Source organism: Apus apus, chromosome 2 (assembly GCF_020740795.1).
Source record: "Apus apus isolate bApuApu2 chromosome 2, bApuApu2.pri.cur, whole genome shotgun sequence".
In the NCBI taxonomy this organism is placed as follows: Eukaryota; Metazoa; Chordata; class Aves; order Apodiformes; family Apodidae; genus Apus; species Apus apus.
Window position 1 is genome coordinate 49,736,970 of NC_067283.1, and position 19,916 is coordinate 49,756,885.

A 19,916-nucleotide genomic window follows, 5' to 3' on the forward strand; every position below is an offset into this window, starting at 1 on the left:
TTTATTTATGCCTTTACTTTTGTCTCACCTGGTGTTCTAGGATGAACTGGTTGGTGAAGAGGTTGGTTAGAACCGGTGAAGAGAGGTCACTTTTCTTTAATAAGCCAGCACAAATGTTAAATCCAGTTTTAATCCTCATTGACTTTCCCTTGCAGCTGCTCTGCGCCAGCAAGCTGTCTCCCCTGAAGGCAATGCCAGGGGTCAGAGCAAGAAAGGAGGATTCTTTCACTAAATTAACCTTATTTGTTTTTTGCATTCAGTTTAGTTTACAAGGTTTCTTCAAGCATTTTCTTAAAGTCAACTGTTATTGTAGAACAGGTTTGAATAGATTAAATAATAGTGTTGTCTTAAGGATTCTTAGGGGTGTGTTTGTAAATAGCTCATCTTGCTCCTCTTTGAATATAGCCTTCTGTCTGTATTAAGAAGCAATATGTGAAACTGAAGTCTTTAAAACTTATATTACAATTTGTATGGTGTTGTATATTGTTCATAGTGGCTGGCCCATTCCAAAGTTCTTGTCCTTTCTGAGAGTAAATTCTGTGAATCAGATTTTGCATATGAGACCACACTAGACTGCTTATATCACAGCACAGATCCCTGTGGGACTTCACTGTAAATCCTGCTCATATAATCTTATACAGTTTTAAAAGTTATTTTTTAAGTTATTCTTTATCCATACAGAAAGCCTTCCTTGCATGTTGAAGATCAATCAGATTTTGCTCAAAACTAAAAAGGTGTTGATATAACTGTAAAAATTCATGAAATCCTGCACAGCCTCTTGCTTTAAACAAATTGGTTCTTAGCTGCAAACAGTATACTCAAGCATGGAGGTGCAAGTGTAAAATACTTGTTTAGCTGGATCTTGCAAGTCCCAGTCTAATTGTTCAAGAGTAATATGCACACTATTCTTCTGTACATCTAGAAGTCAAGATAAATTTGATGTGACTGCAGTTAAGACAATTTCTGTGTTTCATTTTTGTTGCAGTTTGGAGTCCTTAAGATCAGTATTACTGTGTGAAACTATCAAATTTGTCCTTAGCTACTTCCCTCCCCCCACCCCCTTTTCTCTCAATACAGAAAAACTTCACTGGCCTAAGACAGAACTTTCTAGGAAATCAATCCTGAGCCCAGAAGAACATAAGCTGAACTTTAATAATGAAAAGAGCCTCCAGCACCCACCTTCTGGGATTCTTAAGGACACTTTCACAACAGGAACCAGTAGCTACAATGTCTTTCTGCAGAGCAAAGAGGAGAAAAAACACCAAGCTCAAAAGCAGCCATCTGCTCACCACAAGAAACACAAAAAAACTACAAGGTGCTCTAACATCTCACGAAGCAATGAGCCCCGTAAAATCAGAGTCTCACTGCCCTTGCTCAGCAGTGGATGGTACTGCACAAACAGACAACCCTCCATCATCATCACTAGCCCAGTGGCTACCAGCATGAAGTTTACAAACAGTATTTCAGTTGGGAGGAGCAGCATAGGACTCCCATCTAGACCCAGAAGTAGAACCAAGAGGCATTTAAATCAAACTAAGCCAAAGCAATCCCAGTCCACAAAAAAACATGGCAAAGAAGGTGATGTCTCTGGCCAAAAACTCTGTTTACTGACTGCAATCAAGCCTTCTAATGTGGAGAAAGAGAAGATTAAATTCTTCAAGTCAGATTTCACATACAATCCTCAGTTTGAATATGCAAACCCCGCTCTGCCGAACGTGTTAGCTAAGCACAGTCATGCATCTGACAGATTTCTTAAGCAGGTATAGTTACATTTTTCCCTCCTTTTCCACCAATTATTTTTTTCCTACAGCTATTAAGAAGGTATGTGGCTTTGTTTGTAGCAGGTTGTTTCTCCTTATCCACCTCCGCGGTTTGAAAAATGCATCAAAGGTGAGAATGCAACAGTAGAACTGAAAGAAAATATTTTTTATTAAAAAATAAAAGCCTTCCTAAAATTTACAGGAATCTGTAGGATAAAAGCACAGTTCCTTATGGTCCTTACATATCTATGAAACATAATCTAAGGGCAAGAAAGCTTTTTAGGCAATGAAGCCGAGTCCAGTACACAAGAAATACAATGCCTAAATAGGCTTTAATAAAGAGAGGAAAAAAGTGTGGAAATCCTGCCAATCCTCTTGGTGACAGAACTGGGAGGGCATAGTAGTTGAGGTCATAGTTATTGGATAAGCATATGTTGATGTTCCTTGTTTTAATCAACTTTTTTTGGATATTTGTATATACATTAGGCTGAATCAAACAGCAGACAAATTCCATTCAAGAAAGAAGTACAAATCTAAAAAAAACCCTGCCCCCTCTTTTTTTTTTTTTCTCCATACTATACAGACAAACTGTCAACATAACTACAGACATTCCCTTTCTGTGTAACTACTCTGGCTTCCTACATGTCTTTGAGTTGTTCAAAAACCCAGCAAAATTACAAGAACAACAGAAGCTTTGCTTTCCAATGTGACCTAAGTGACAAAACCCAATGCTGTTATATAATAACAGAACCAATCTTCTTCCTGTTTTTTGCTATTTTGAAATGGTTTAGAAAGATCTTATTTAAGTCTGACAGGCTTTTTAAAATAGAAACTCTCATGTTTCAATTGATACTTAACTTGGGAAGAGATTCTGGCATTCCATGATTTTCACTTGTAATATGAATATTTCATTTAAAACTTCCCAAAATTGCTGATGAAAAGGATACATTAATTGAAGTACCTTGGATTCTAGTAACTGACCTTTGACTTGTGAAAAGTTTGACTTGTTGTTTTGTTTGTTTGGGGTTTTTTTGTGGTGTTTTTTGTTCGGTTGTTTTTTTGTGTTGTTTTTTGGGTTCTGGGTTTTTTTTGCAAAAGCAAGAACTCAGTAGCTGTTTCATTAAGAACTTGTTTTCTCTATGAGAGCAGAGAAGCAGCTGTTCTGTTCTGAAGATCAGCTTCTATACTTCTAAACAACAAATTAAATCATACTGACACCATTAAAACTAGTCTTTGACTAGAGCTTTTTAGCAAGTGCTCCTTTGTTAGCAACGTTTATCACAGACTACAGCAAATCATTATAACTAACTTGCCAAATTGAATACAATTATCCCTTTCAATATGTTGTAGCAGAACCTTAAAAACTGTTTCATGCATAATGATTTTGTGCAGCAGTTCTGTCATTGATTTACCCTTCTTTTAATTTAAAAAAAAAACAAACCCAATAAAATAATGAACATTTTAATAATGAACAATTCCTCAATATTCTAATTTGTAACTTCACCTATTTCTCCTTTACATACAAAACATGGGAAAATAAAGGCTTTATAACAACTTTGTAACAAGCAGTGAAGGATTTAATATCAATGAAGTGTGATATTTCTGAAACTTGCCAAAGAGGATGTAATTGTTTCATAAGATTAAAGAAATTCGTAGCAAGAGAAGCTTTTCTTCAAAGTTCAGCTCCCAAAAATACCGGGCAAGATCTTGAACTGCATGTAAGGCACCAAAAAGCCAGCTCTAACACGGCTCCCAGCCCAGCAGGTGGTGCTCTCTCTCTCTTTTCATCTGCAACCAGCTGTAAAAATTTTCATCTCCAGGCAAATCTGAATTTCATGCAAATTTACTATACAGAAAGAGAAACATTAATCAAAGTGTTAATCAGAAAATATTGTATGAGCACTTGCTTTGCCTCAGTGCTGGTTTTTGTTCTATGCAGATTTTACTTGACAGAAGAAACACGTAGGTATCCGACAGAAGTGTTGTGCTCAGGAAAGATGCCTTCAGTGGCAAATAAAAAAGAAGTACTCACAGCATCAAGATTCAGGTCTGCAGTAAAAACACAATGGCATGTAGTCATGCTTTTCCTGCAACAAGGATAAATTTAATTACTTTTTTTAAAAAAAGCAACAACAAAACAAAACATTTTTTGCTTTCATTTATTGCTATACTTATATTAGGAAGCTTTGCTTTCTCTGAACGGAAATGGAATTCTTCCTATTTTGTAGGAAAGGTGCTTACAGCATGTTTGTGCAATCGGTTAATATAACAATAGTGCAAGGTATCTGGAAGACAAATCACACCCTGACCCCTTTCTTTCTTTTGTTAAAAGAACACTATGGATTTACAAGCCATTAACAAAGCAACACTGCAATGGGGAACACATAGGCTGATGAGCATCCACTTCACCGCAGATATCTAGTCAGATCAAAGATTTTAAACCTTGGGCACAGCCCAACACTTTTATTAATAGACTTTTCACAGACAGAGTAAACATTTTTTAATTACTAATACATTTGAAAATAATAATTTTAATGCCTTCTCATACTTTGCTCTACTTCCTTGTTTCTTTCTGCTCTGTCTTTTCTACAGAATAAGGTTCCTTCATGAGTCTCCCAATACGTTATTTTAGGTAAGAGAACCTGAGAATAAGAAAACAGCATGCAGACTTGCAGCTTTTCACATTGACATCTCTAATGTTACTGAAATCAATTATTTTACTGCTGAGTTTCAAGGCCAGTGCAGCAACTGTGTGCTCTTAAGTGCCATGGAAGTTTTTTCACTAGCACCTCTTCTGGCTTCAATTATAGCACTCCTTCTGGCCTAAGCTGCCTAAAACGTTTGTTATTTTTGCACAGATACTACAGGTGACAATATTTGGCTAGAAGCAATTGTATCCAGAGATGACTTCACGGTTACAATTTGCTGAACTAAAATCAGCAAGGAGGTTGTAGTGTGAAGTAACCTGTGTCTTTGAATTGTGTGTGAAAATAGGAACTCTATTTTTTTTTTAAATATGCGTATAAAAAAACAACCAAACACAACACCATTTTGTTGAATGAGTAATCTCCCCATGAAAGAGTAGTGTATCCTTTTCCCATGGACTCATAAAAGTAAAACTGTTTTGAGTTAACATAAATAAATCAGTTGCACCACATAGTAAGTGTTTGTGTAACACATCTTTTAAGTCATTAATATGAGTAGCCTATAATTAGCCAATTTATCAGATGTTGGAAGGTTAGAGCTGGAAGGCTAAACAACATTACATTGAATACTGAGGAGTAATCCTTTGCAATGCACAGGTGATGTCACATCTTAGGCATGTTGAAGATTCAATAATGTATCACTGGCTGTGACATTCTTCACTAGTAACTAATTCCCTCCTAAAACTAAGATTAACAGATCAAGTGTGTTAATATATAACAGAGCATATCAAACCATCCAAGGTGCCTAAGTTCACAGAGTGCTGCACAAACTTCTCTTTTCCACTAGAAGAGGCTGTAGGTCACCTTGGTGATATTACAGCAGGAGCATAGATTTATTTCAGGACACACTCTCATTCAAAAAAAAAAAAAGTGTTTAATTCCTTAAAAATATTTTAAAAGTTTTTCATTAAAATATTTCTATCAGCTCCACATTACTCAAACATGCTCTTTGTCACTGAGAACAAGCATGCAAAAGAAGAGTCACTGTAAACACTGAATAAAACTCAAAATACTACAGCCTGAGTAGACTTGCCTCAAAAATCTGCTCTTACCTCTCTCCCTCCTCTCCACTTGACCCAAAAAGGCGAGGAGGCACCATTTTATGGCTGTTGATTAGATTAACAAGTTCCATCTGGTTTAACTTAGTGTTACCTAAGGATGCAGCTGGGAAGTTTTTCTGCTCAGCAAATAAACTATGCAGGGAGAAAAGCAATGATGCCTCCAATCCTTGTCTCACAAAGTAGTCTCACAAATCTCAACTGTCTCCAAATAGTCTCACAAATCTCAACTGATACTGCATCCCTTTTGTAGCAGAGCTTCTTCTCACTGTAGGACAAGCTGACTGAACACAGGGGGCTGACTCTTGGGCCACTGAGCTCATTTTCTAACTGGCCTCAAACAATTCACCAGCATAGATTATCAGTACCTGTATCTACAATAACTCTCAAGTAACTGAGTTGTGTTGTTGGGTGACTTGGGATTCAGAGACCTACTTGGCTGTAATTTGTTTAAAAAAAGCCACCACTACCAAAACCTAAATCTGTCAATTAAACAGAGCGGTGTCTGGTTTTGCTTAGTGTTCTTTGTTGTTACTTTCCTAAACATCAGCAGAATTTGCTGTGCAAAAACTTGTCTTGGTGCTGCTGCTTCTTTTGGTACTCTTTGGTAGCCAAATCAGACCTTTTAGATAATAATGAAAAGAACAGAAATTACTACTCTTAACCAGTAACCTAGCACAGCCACACAGTCCTTTCTTCCATTTTTTTACCTGTTGCTGAAGAGTTTGCAGTTCAGCTTTAGAAAATATGGCAGTATCAGTACCTTGCTTTCAGCTGGCTCAGAGGCTGGAAAATGAGCTCACAGTTGGATGCTGGAATAGGCAAGAGCTGGCATGCTGCTCTGTATTTTGCTCTTTCCCAGCAAGTTCTTGCAACACCTGACTTTGAGTGACCTCAGATACAGGTGCAGAACCCCAATGAGAGGCTGTCAGATTAAGTGCCTGGGATTAAAAAAAAAAATAAAAAAATCCTAACTGTTTTTCACTCAGGAGCCATCATGATCTGTGGTGATTGCAGTAAAAAGTGTCAAAACCAGCAGCATCACTGGGAATGGGGCCCATCTTGGTGCAGGGGTGATCTGCTACTCCCCAGATATTTGTGCACTGGTGCCAATTTGTGAGTGTGTGACACTGCTTCTCCCTGTTTCAGTGTTTTCAGAGTCGCACCTGCCCACTTGGAAAGAATTAGCAAGACTCATTCTGTTTTGCTTGAGACAGAGTCTCAAGAGTCTCAATAGCAACATCTATTTGGAGGTGGCTGAACTGCCAGGATATAGGTTACTTAGCATGGCACATAACAGTATCCCACCCTTCCCCTGGAACTGTGCACTGGGTTGAAGTGGGAGAGGCCAGAGTGGGTCTGTGCTTCTTCAGGGTGTTGTGGATCTTTGACAATCTGTTATTCATATTATGCTGTTGATTCAAGTGTCTCACAGCATATTAGGAAACGCCTTTAACAGCCCAGGAATTCAGGAGGGTGCTTGCAGGCAAGCACTAGAAACTAGAACTTGGGCCTCCTGACTCCCAAACTCGTGCTGCTTTCTTTGGCATACATATGTCTCAGCTCCAGGGAGTTTCCTCCAGCCAACTAATTTTCTCACTGTTGTGGTGAGGTGGTTTTAGAAAATGCTTGTACTCTGACTAAGATGGGAGAGTCCTCTGGGATAACACCACCAAATAAAACTACATAAAGCTGCATCTCATAGTAGTAATGTCTTTATAAACAGCGTCAAAACAGAGAACTGGTTAATAAAGTTTACATACCCTTCTCAAATACCCTTATTTTTATGAGATTTCATGTTAAGAAGAAACTGCCCCCTTGCTCTCAAAAGGTTTTGGCATTCCTTTGCTTCATCAAACCTGCTCCCATTCTGCCCCTGCTTGACTTCGATCAGCACTCTAGATTTCTCCCACTCTTTTTTCAAAAGTATCTTTGCTATTCTTCAAACCTGCTTATCTTTTGCTACATTTGTTGGCTTCCTTCAGCCTGTGAATCTCACTCATCTGTTCTTCTCCATCTAAAGGCTTTGCCTCACATTGTTGGAAAAGCTTTTCTTCATTGTTCCGTATGAAACTGAACTGGGCTGGGTGTTTGGTTTGCCATGAGGCAGAATGAGCATCAAAATGCAGCAGTCTTGTTCCCACTTGCATTTGGAACTTAATAGCCCCATAATCCTTTGTCTATGGCCAAATGTTGCCTGAAAGAGGAGTGCTGGTTCACTTATGGCAACACCGTGGCTGGGGAACTACCAACTTCTCAGCCTGTTCCATTGCTCTGTCACCCTCACAGCAAAGAGGTTTTTCCTCATGTTGAGGTGGAACTCTCCGTGTTGTAGCCTGGTGCCATTTCCCCTCATCCTATCACAGGGCACCACTGAAAAGAGACTGGCCCATTCTTGACATCCACCCTTCAGATATTTATAGACATTAATAAGGTCCCCTCTTAAGTCTTCTTTTCTCAAAACTAAACAGCCCCAGCTCTCTCCGCCCTTCCTCATATGACAGGTGGTCCAGTCCCTTAATCATCCTTGTAGCCCCCCATTGGACTCTTTCCAGCATGTCCCCATCCCTCTTGAACTGTGAAGCCTGGAACTGGACACAATATTCCAGATGTGGTCTTATTAGGGCGGAGTAAAAGGTGAGGAGAATCTCCCTTGACCTGCTGGCCACACTGTTCTTAATGCATTCCAGGATACTATTGGCTCTCTTGGCCACGAGGGCCCGTGGATAACTTGTCCACCAGGACCCCAAGGTCCTTCTCTATGGGGCTGCTTTCTAGCAGGTCAACCCCTAATCTATATTATGTCACTAGACTGGTAGTTGTCTGTGTCATGCTGATGTCTGTGGGTCCAAACCGAGTTGATCAGAATCTTTTTTCAGTACTTTGGCATTAATGGATGCCTGAAGACGATGTGAATTAAGAGTATGGCAGCCTGTATCTAATGAGTACAGGGTCTTACTGCATTCATATTTGCTATGCTTTTGTATTTTATAGTCTATTCACATTATGGAGAGGACACTGCAGAAATATGGAAGCTATGAAAAATTTGAACAGGCCACAGGAGGCAGCTTGCTGACCAAAAGTCGCATCTGGAACCATGTCAGGAAGTACATGGTAAAAGAAGGCTGTCTGGGTGAGGTAAGTGAGATGCTGGATCAGGGAAGAAACATTGGGGTAGATCTTAGGAATTAGACATGGATGGCCCTAAGACACCATGTGGGAGGCCTTTCCTCTGTATTTACAAGAATATTCCTTACATCATCTTTTTCTCATGGCTGTGCCTGGTCTACTTTTTCAACAATTGAAATGATGCAAATTCTTTCTGAATGCTTCAGCCATCTCTTTGAGTCTGTTTCCTGATTCATATACACTTGTTCTTAAATTCACCCCTTTTGGGAGTACCCAAGAACAACACCCTTCCTTCCCTCCTTTTTTCAGCTACTTGGAGACTAGCACATTTCCATTTATTCATCAGTTCTGCCATCCGTTCTCTTGTATCGGATTATTTACAGCAAAGGAAAGAGAGGCCAAGAAAAATAATCAGCAGCCCAAGAGACTGATTTATAAGAAGCAGCACAAATGAAAGTGACATAAGTGAATAAAAAAGTCTGAAAGCAGTTTGCTTGCTGAATTTATTTGGGTGCTGATTTTTCCTGCCTTTAATAATCTAATTTTTAGAGCCCTGTCAAAAAAAAAAAAAAAAAAATCCTATATTCAGGATTTTAAAAGTCCAGTTTGTCTGAGTTACATAGCATTGCTTGGAAGAGTCAGATGAAATTTAATGTAGAAAAAGAGACCAGCTGACACAGTATAGGACTTGGATGAGATCACTGGCAGTGAGCAAGAGGAGTCTAAAATGGGAGATCAATAGGCAAAAATTAGTTTCTTCAAAACTAGTTTAATTAGTAAGCCTAATATTATGAGGAAAAAACACTCAGCTTATCACACCTTTTTGGGAGACTATAATTTGACACTGATAACAGACTTTACCTATGTTTCTAAGATTGAGGTTATAAACAACAGTTTTGAGCACACAGGGAAAAACCCAACCAAACAACATTTTTGGTGTCTGCTCTGCTTTTATCTCCAAGTTCATTTTTGTCTTTGTTTGTCTTCACAAAAGCAGGATCCTACACCCTTGTCAAACATTCCATGTCCTTCTTAGTGAATTGCTCTACTTTTTCTGCAAAAATACAGTTAATACGTCATGTTCAGTACAGTTTAAAATGCTATTAAAAGATCTAGTTGAAGAGGTGTTAATAAATGGTACCTGTGCTTTAAATGCTTTAGGATGTACCTGTCTTTCCTGCATCTTAAATACAATCTTATTGTACTGATTTTTTGCTGTTGAATTTGAAGCTGAATGGTGAGTTTTGAATAAAGGGAAGTGTCATGTTAATGCCTTTCATCCCTGGGTCCTTTTTTATTAACTTTTATAGTAAAAAAAAAAAAAAAAAGATCTCTCTTGTAGGTACTCTCCTTGGTACTCTTCTGAGAAGTACTGTGGGGAGTTTCTTTAGACACTACATGAAGAGGGAAAGGTGCTCAATCTTCAGCAAGGACCGTTTTCCTTCTCCCTCCCAGTCACCTGTTTAAAAAGTCTTTTAAAATTCAAATAACAAAATATATCAATATGAATTAATTTCCTTCTCTGGCAGTTTTTGTTTCAATTACCAATTTTTCAAGAGAAAACAGGAAAACAAGAACTGTGACACTTCTTTAAGTGCCCCATCCCTCGAAATATTCAAGGTCAGGTTGGACAGGGCTCTGAGCAGCCTGATTTAGTTGAAGATGTCCCTGCTCATTGCAGAGAGGTTGGACTAAATGATCTTTGAAGGTCCCTTCCAACCCAAACCATTCTATAATTCTAACTGCATTCCTGTATAAAACAAAGCAAACAAAACCAATACCAGTACTTTAATAATATTTCAAGTCTGCATCATGTATCAGGAAACAAAGCACACAGTACTTCCCCCTGTCATTCATGTCGCTTTAGAATTGCAACTAAAAGGATTTCAGACAGTTAAGTGTATAGATATTTAGTCAATTTATGTATGCTTATCAATGTTTTTCAGTTCTCAGTAATGTTAAGATCATGAGACCCAGTAAAAAAAATGGATTTTTTTCTAATTTGCTCTAAATATGATTTACTCCCTGCCCCCTGAATCTAGTCAGTGTTACCATGTTACATTTTGCAGTCTCATGTCTGTCTATCTTAATCTTCATGCTGAGTCCCACTGAAGCCTGAGGTTTTGTGAGCAGCACAGGTGACTACAACAGCTCAGCAGAGTCAGAAGGGTCTCTCATAGGTGATTGTTGGGAGCAAGAAAGAGTTGTGGAGGGCAAGGGACCAAAAGAAATGCAGCACTGGAAGGGCCAAAGGAAAAAACAGGAACAGGAGTGAGAAGAGAGCTCTTTGCTACCTGAACTTTCTCATCTTCAGATTGTAGTCCATCTCACAGAGGACCTGCTTTCTCGAGCCTCAATGACAGTGGTGAATGGCCGCCCCACCCTCACTATCAATATCTCCACTGCGCGAGAGCACTGGCTGGAAGGGATGCTGAGACATGAAATTGGTATGAGCGTGACATCAGTTCTTCATGTAGAGGGGAGCACTTGCATGCATTCCTACCTATTTCACAACGATGGGCCAGGCACTGTGCATACACAGAAGGGAGCATCCCTGTCTAAAGAACACATGCTGTAGGCATGCTAAAAGGAAGGAGAAACCTATTTATTACTGCAGCACACAGAAGGAGGAAGATAAACTGCTTGAGGATTCCTAGAGATCATGGACGTTTATCATTTTAAGTCAGATCAGGACTGAACTTTTGAAGAAAGTCTACCAACTAGTCCCTCTTACTGCACTGAGGTTCACATGCCAAAGGAATCTTGGAGCAGGCAAAGTGTAATCCTTTCAGATGATGCTAGCCCAGAGGCTTTGCTCCAGGGCATATTTTCTGTGCTGTCACTGCTCAGGGACATTTTGCTCATGAGAGCAACTTTAGAGCTAGTCTGTAGTGAAACAAAAAGGGAAACAGAAACAGTGCAACCATTCAGCCTCAGCACCAGCCATTTTACTTATCAATCTGCTTTGGTCATGTTGCACTGCTTGCAAATGTACATAATCTTTAGATATGAAAAATTAACTCTGTGGCCCCTAAACCAGGGCAAGAATGCCTTAACTTTACATTACACAAGATTGGCCCAGCCATGTGGAAAATGTCTAAAAACTTTTCAGGGAATCTGTTTCAGTTAAGTGCATCAAAACTTGATAAACTTGGCTAGTGCCTGAATTTCAACTGAAGCCCTGTGATTGCCTTGAACCACTGTTACTCACATTGTGAGTTCCCTTCCAAGGCTGCAGGAGGTCTGTTTAATCACCTTCAAGAGGCAACATCTCTGCTTCCTTACTTTGATTCTTCTTTCCTCTGTGTTCTACAATGCCTAGCCTATGCTAGAGGCATTCAGCATGTAAAACACTTTTGAAAATTCATTGCCATGGATTTGGGAATTTAAATCTTGCTGATGTTTGTATTCCTTAGGCATTTTTGGGAGTCAGCAGGTGAACAGTTACACCCTGTATCTACCTCTGACAAAATTCTCTATTGTAGACAAGGCTAAAGTCAGCGCTTTTCCCAGTGCCCAGTCCTACTAGTTCAGAGCTCTGAAATGGCCATTTTCTTCCATATTTTATTATTTTTTTTTAAATCACTAGATGCTACTGTTCTAAGTTCCATATTCCTTTTTCTTTTTTTTTCCCCAGGAACTCATTATTTCCGGGGTTTTAACAACAACAGCCAGCCTTGGTGCAACTGGAACGGACGTAGAAAACACGGGTTAAAACCAATCAACCCTACAGAGGAGGGGCTAGCAAGTATTCACAGTGTCCTGTTCCGCAAAGACCCTTTTCTTTGGAGGGCTGCCCTGCTTTATTACACAGTGTATCAGGCAAGCCAAATGTCCTTCAGTCAGCTTTTCCAAGACTTGGGGAAATTTGTCAAGGACCCCAACACTAGGTGGGATTACTGTGTAAGAGCCAAGAGAGGGTGGACTGACACATCACAGCCAGGTGGGTTCCCTACTTGTCTTCTCCAGTTTTTGTGCTTCAGGGAGGTTTTCAGAGCATGCATGAAGCTCCTTCATCATGTCACACAGTAAAATCTTTACAGAAGGTAGAAATGGAACTCCACACCTGCTGAAAAGAGGCAGCAGGAATTCTGCTATTGAAAGCAAGGCTGAAAATGCACATCTGTGAGACTTTCAAACTGAATCAGTAATGGATTTTTTTTATGTTGGAAGTGGGAATGTAAATTGCAAAACCATGAAAATGTTCATCCTTTCTGTTTGACCTCCTTTCATGTTTGTTACAAAAGATGTAAGGTTGCTGTGAATATTCACACTCGCCCTCTTCTGTGTTGGATTTCTTTCTCTGGCTAGCAGGTTTAGCCTTCTGGTTAGTTTTTGGGGAGGTTTTCAAAGTCTGTGATACAAATATCTAGTTTTTGAAACTCAAACTATTTTACTCATAATGGCTTCTGAGAAAATGCCTTCAACAAGCCCTGATAGAGTGTAATGCATCTCTACTCCTTTTAGGCTGTTTCAATAAGGATCAGGTGTACTTGGATGGCATCCTCCGAATCCTCAGATACAGGGAGTCCATTGATTTCTATCTTCTGACAGCCCTTGGGAAGGTGAGTGGACTTTTTCTTACCACAGGGTATAGTTTCATAGCCTGTGAAGAGCTATGAGTCATCGTGCTCTGTTGTACTTTAATCTGGAAATCTCTGCTCTGTACAGCACCTCATATTACACAGTGCAAGTTATATATATTTTGAGGTCTTAAAATTCCTAACAGCTATTCCTCATTCCTTGCTTATCAGATTAAGATTTTATGGTCATATTTTTCAGACTTTCCTTCCCTCCCTTTACAGGGTACTACCTGGCTTGCCCTACAATGGACTGCCTTAGGCAACTGGGACAGGTGCTAGATAAGGTGGTGGTCCCAGTAGAAGACAAAATTAACCATTTGATGCTAACACGTCCCCTTCCACCACAAGGAGTTTTTCATCTCAAATTCCTCTCACTGATGTTGTCTCTGACGTTTTTAAAAAATTAATTGTGGGTTTTTTTCCCCAGAATAAACAGTATTTCCACATTCACGGAACATCTTTTATGTCCTTTCTGTCATTGCTTGTGTGTTCTCAAAATCATGCTAAGAAGTGGAGAAACTTTGTCACGCTTCCTGAATCAAATCCTTGGATTGCTAAGTTTCCACGTTTGATAAAGCAGGGTTTATAGTCATATAAACCAGGATACAAACTGATGATATTATGCTTGTAATTAGAGCTGGCATACCAACATTTTTGCTTACTTGAAAATCAATGACTGATGAAGGGAAGTCGTATATTATGATAGAGGGGCTTGCTCCATATTTAAAAAGTTTCACCTTTAGTGCCAGAAACATCTATATTGGTGAGCAGAGCTATTTAGGTAACTGAACCAGCTCTGAAGGAAGCTCTGAAAATAAAATTGCGCTGTCAAATAAATCTCTGCAACCATATTCTCTGAAACTTCTTTTTGCTTTAAGCCTGCTTAACTCCACAGAGCTTCTGCCTGCCAAATTACTGATCACATGGTGTTGCTGCAGGTCCTCAGGGAGTCTGCAGGTCTGTCAAGCCACTTCAAAAACATAGTAAGTCATTCCTCATATGATTACAGATACCATTATAATCCATATGGCAAGGTACCCACATTAAGGGTCTACAAGCAATATCACTCTAGCAGTATAATAATTTATAAGAGCTTGATTTTACAACTGCTAAAATCAAGGGAACCTGAAGTCTACTCTGAATATTTTTGCAGCACACTTTTACAGTCAAACCAGAAATTTGTGTATAAGAGCAGTGCCTGCTCTCAGCATCACAGGTTGGTTGAGGTATGCAGGCACCTCTCAAGATCATCTACTCCAACTCCCATGCTGAAGAAGGGTCAGCTAGGGCAGGTTGCCTGGAACCATGTCTAGTTGGGCTTTGAGTATCTCCACTGATGGAGATGCCAGAACCTCTCTGGGAAGCCTGTGCCAGTGTTTTACCACTCTCACTGTAAAAAAGTTTAAGATCCCCCTAAGCCTTCTCTTCTCCAAGCTGAGCAGCCTTTTCTCATATGCCAGATGCTCCAGTGTATTAATCATCTTAGTGACTGTTCACTGGGCCTGCTCCAATATATCCATATACTCTCAGGAAAAACAAGCTATGTGAGCACAGAGAAATATGAAACTTCCACTGAGATCTGGCCTGTGGTTATTATGACTTTATCGCCATCTAAAAGGTGATTTATTTGTTTGCTTAGAGTGGAATAGGAGGATCAGGTTGTCCCAAAAGGAGTATTTAAGCTCAGCTGGCCTGTCTTCCAGGTCGGAAAAAAAAGCACAAGATTTTAAAACAAGAAAGTCCAGTATTTAGTGGGAGGATTTTCATTGCCTTTTGAAGATTGCCAGTGTAATGCCACACCATCTTCCAACAGCAGGATCTTAGTAACTTGAGTAAGCCTGGGCATGGGTATATGTTTGTTTTTTAAATCAGGTTGCACCTTGCCATTGCACCTAGAAAAGTACATGTGTACTCAGATGCAAATTCATTCTCTTTGTAGTCTTTGTTCCCATTATCATCAGCAAGATATGCACCCCATGTCTGACCACCTGCATGGTTTAGCAATCTGAATTACACTGTCCTGTCTTTCCAGAGAGCTCTTCTGTACCCCTTACTCATTGGCAGATTGTTCGGGCTCACTTTAATCTTTTCCAAATAGAAACCATCACCTGCTAAGAGGGACAGGCTGTTTCCAGTGAGCCCTGACCACTCAGTGCTCAGCTCTTAGAAGAAACATGAGGTTAAAAGGTTAGATGGAGCAGGCTTCACTCAAGCCACCTGGCACAAACCTGCTGTGAGGAAGTAGGATGTGCCAGTTAGTAAGCACAGCCAGGCTTGTAGGTTTTGCCAGTACATATGCTTCTGTCTGTAGGGTGCCCAGAACAACACACAGCTTGTAGACAAAGTGGCAACCACATAAATTTCATCACATTGGCCAGCTGCCCAAGGAGTCCTCTTCTGTGCTCACAGGGCAGCTTTTGGCTGTTGCAAAGCCAAAGAATTTATACTTTCTGCACTATCATTCACAGCACCTTGAGCTACTGTGAGTGCAACACTCGAAATCCTAGCCTGTAGAATTGTAAGATTTTGCTGTATACAGCAACATCTCAGCTTTCCTTAAGAAAGAAGTAGTAGGCCCTGTAGTAGCTGGAAAAAGTTTGAGAGTGTCACACCTGTACCCAGGAGGCTCTGATGCCAAGAAGCAAAGCCAGTCTTTGTCCTGCTACTGAATGGAAAACAGGTTTAAGAAATTGGGATGCTGAAGGGTTGTCCATGCGGTAATTAGTTACTAAATTTTAATTTAGCTTTGCATAAGCACATCTGCTGGTGAAAATGAAAGCACAATAGTTCAGGTCAGTTGGTACCATGCCTTTCTCAAAGCTGGAGCCCTCCTGCTTCCTGTGACATCCATGCCTGTCCTGCCCTCCCTTTCCATTTCCTTGATCTTCAACGCCGTGTTTTTTCCATGTACATGTGAATCTTTCCACCTCCTTGAGAAGAGACTCCCAAGATTCACACATGCTCCATTCTTTCCCTCTCTATTCCTGCAGCTGCTGTAGGTCATTCTCGTTCAGGTTCCTGTGAGTCTGCTCACTGAATCAAAAGCAGAATCAGGAATTTAGGAGGCATTTGCTAGAATTACATGTATTTTTTTTGCATCTTCCACTGAGGCACACAGCATCTTACTTTTTCAAAGGATTCTCACAAGCTTTGGAATTCCCCTGCTCTGAAATCTTTTATCATCTACAAGAGCAAATTTAGAGCAGCAGGCAGAGAAGTCACTGGACTATAATGTGAAATTAACCCATAATCCTTCCTTACAGATCTCATACGAGGATGTGGACCGCCTGAAGGGATTAGCTGTGACCGAGAATATGAGGGTGCCACACTTTTTGCAAGACCATGCCCGTTATATGGAGCACTTGGAAAAAATCATGGAAGTCAATGAGCTAACTGATGAGGAGCTCCAGGGTCTCATAAATTAACAGCATCAGCCCACCATTCACTTACTCTGTGCAACTGAGGATGTAGAACTGGACTTTCCCAGAGCGGGCAAGAATGGACTTAGGAGGGGTGGGGTGGGAGGAAAGGGCAGCCAGAATGTGTGGAATTAAGAAAAAGTCCTTTTATGTTCCTTTTGCATTGTGATTGTACAGTGATTATTTTTTTAAAGGGTTTGTGCATTTTTTAGAATTTGGCTTAGGAATTTATTTGGGGTGATCTGTCCAATCATCTGCTCAGTTTTATATGCTAGCTATAGTGCCTGACTGATTTTGAGAACACACATCCAGGTTTAGAGGTGGAAGAAAGGAGGAAGTGGAGAAAATCCCCTTAGTTCCCTTGTGTTTGCCCTGTCTTTGGTCATAGCATTCATGGTTCATAGCAATAGAACTGTTGTAGATTCTGCTACATCACTGTCTGTAACTTTTTCCCATTTGGTCATCATTGCAATGAAAAAAGAAAGCTGAAAAACACACTGCACAGAAGCAGGTCTTTGTGCCATAGGATGAAACCTCCATAATGATATAAAAAGTTTTGGGGTTTTTTACTAGGAGTTTTAGCATTTAAAAAAATAATAATACAAATATATATATACATATACACACATATCTATATATGTATTCCTGTTTTAATGACTGTACAGGTAGCAAAGTTATTGCCCCTTTAACCCCTCAAAAAGTTACACTGTTCCACATCTTAATCTGTATAGTACATGTTTCAGGAAGCTGAATTCTGGAAAAGGTCTGCCTCCATTGAGGACCAGCTTAACATGTCCAGGAAGTTCAACCTGGCAGTGTTTTGGAAGAAGGATAGGGCAGAAGTGTCATTTCATGACTTCGAATGTTTTAAATAAATTCAGGAACAAGGGGACATGATTCAGCACAGCAGGCAGCACCCACTTCTTCTCTGGGTCACCTGAGCCTACAAAAGGTTAAGTCCCTTTTTGAGCAGTACCTCCATGCTGCAGCTAACTTGAGCTTGCAGAGCTTGTTGACAAAACAAGGTGTGAATGGGGAGGGAAAGAAGACTCACAAGTGCCCTGTTCCTGTGTTCCAACAGAAGTGCTGCCCCACTGTGAAGCAACCTTACCTCTGTTTTAACTGCTGGTGCTATATCCAGAACTAAGAAGAAATAACTCCTTACTGTGAGACATGGCTAGTCACAGGAGAAATAGCTTAGATGATGCAGGAGGACTTACTACATAAACAGCATTTTCTGATTCCAGAGTATTATGGAATTATCGAAGCAAATTGACTTTTGCACAAAGAAGTATTCTGACAAAGAGTTTTGTTTTAGTAGATTGCATTTTGCCAGAGCTCCTCTGAACCCCCAGGGAGCAGCTGTGGTAGGAGAAGCTGGGCAGGAATAAATGGGAGCCTCCAGCAGGGCTTTAGCTCTTTATTCCCCTTCTGCTTTGGTCCACCTGTTACAGGCTCAGCATTGGATAAGGCAAGTAGATGGAGCGAAAGTTTCCTCCACACCATGTTAGCACAGACTTAAGCCCTGGTATCCCTCACTCCCTGCTTATCCTATTATTTAATGAAACAGATGGAATAACCCTCCCACCTTATTTTACACCCAGGACACTACCAGCCCTTAGAGCAAAGTCTTGAGAATACATTTTCTGACCCACAGCAAAATCTGTGAGGAAAAGCTCTCAGTTGGCTTAGAGGTCTGAAGGTTTTTTAATAACCCCATAAAAGCAGCTGCTTTTTACATAGTATTGCAGGTGCATTTGCAGCAGCAATCAGTTGCTGGCTTACTGCTTAAAAAAAGAAAATGCACTCAACAAGCATAAATTTATGAAATCTGGTTATTTTCAAGGCAGGGAAAAAAATTGCTTGCAGCAGCCTTAATTTTGTATTGTCAATGTTGTTCATGAACTGAAAGCCTTTGAGCCTCTCTGTACTGAAATGAAAGCCCTTTTTCTCTCCTTCCCTACTTCAAGCTGCCTAGTTTGATCACTGGTAACTTCACCTGCCCGACTTTGTTGTAGAGCTGCACCAAGTAGATATGGTGTTGCAGCAGCCTGACAGGAACCATGTGCAGTCATGAACCCATGCACTCCAAGTTTGGGCTCCTTCACCAGAAGCAGCAAGAAACTATGCACAGCTGAGGTCAAAGTCAAAGGCCGCAGTCAGAAGCTGTCTTTGGAGTAAACAGTGCAGAGATTTTTTGAGTTACACCTTGGAAGAATTGGGCTCATTTGCTGCCTCGAGAATGTGAAAGGACCGGTTCTTTATAAAAGGGACAATTTTGAACTCATAGAAGTCCCTGCCTTCCTCCAGTGACTCCTACATAAGCAAAGTGCTTTTCCTCCTCTCCCAGTAGTAATGTCTTATAATCTAATTGGGTGTATGTAATGTGTCCTTGAAACCAGGAGGCTGTTCTCGCCACAAAATACCATGCCTACAGCCCTTTGTCCAACAGCCAGTTGACTCTTTTACCACTCTGTAGACTCCAGCTCTACTACAGGAATTTTTGTTCTACTTGAAGACCTGCAGCTCATTTTCTTCAAAGTAGCAGGTGCCACTGCACTTCTCTGTTCGTTGTTCTAGAAATACATTTGCCTTGTGCAACACTAGAGTCTGGAAGTGGCCATTCTCAAAGCAGTATTGTAGCAATAGATGAAGCTGTTAGCTTCTGTTCTCAGCATCAGATTTGTACTTCCTCCTTTGTAAAAATGTTTCAGATTTTGAAGTGTAGCTTTTGTAAATTTTCCTGAATCTTTTTTTTTTTTTTTTTGTAAACTGTGAAGAGTTTGGTTACTGTGTCATGGTACTGAAGGTCTGTAATAAAGTGTATGGACAGAAGTGCACCACTACAGTGTTTCATTATGTCAATGGTGTGATGACAGCCTTTCTTAGCAGTCTAGGTCAGTTGCTTTGCTGTGTTATCCACATCTCACTGCTCCTACATTATTCCCATACAGAAACCTCGTTAACATTTTAAAAGCCTCCCATTTCACCAGACCAATTTTCAAAAGCATTTTATACAGCTTTTACAGATAAGTTAAAGAATGCCAAAGACAAGAGTACTGGTGTTATGGGGTGTCGCATGAGAACGTTACTCTCATTCAAAGACCGTGGCTCTACAGCTAGCTGGACATACCAAGCTGTGCACAGAAGGGATGGCTTTCTGTCACTGTTCTGGAAAACATCGCTTGTGGTTGGAATCACAGAGAATAGGTTAAAATCACACATGGGGAACAGCTCCCTCTCGGCTGTGCCACTTGGCTGT

At 40.3% G+C, this 19,916-nt stretch overlaps 1 protein-coding gene across 4 annotated transcripts in view; it reads left to right on the top strand.

Moving 5' to 3' along the window:
• MATCAP2 (microtubule associated tyrosine carboxypeptidase 2) overlaps positions 1–19,500 on the top strand; it is a 125,036-nt gene extending 105,536 nt beyond the window's left edge. For 2 of the 4 annotated variants that reach the window (XM_051609561.1, XM_051609560.1), the window contains 6 exons: positions 1,078–1,760; positions 8,518–8,661; positions 10,967–11,099; positions 12,290–12,595; positions 13,120–13,217; positions 16,499–19,500. In XM_051609561.1, coding sequence (XP_051465521.1) covers positions 1,078–1,760; positions 8,518–8,661; positions 10,967–11,099; positions 12,290–12,595; positions 13,120–13,217; positions 16,499–16,660 — 1,526 coding nt within the window. In that variant the 3' untranslated portion in view covers positions 16,661–19,500. Of the gene's footprint in view, positions 1–1,077; positions 1,761–8,517; positions 8,662–10,966; positions 11,100–12,289; positions 12,596–13,119; positions 13,218–13,457; positions 13,687–16,498 lie in introns of those variants that run through there. The other 2 variants (XM_051609562.1, XM_051609563.1) reach the window with 2 other exon arrangements.
• Positions 19,501–19,916: the final 416 nt, after the last annotated feature.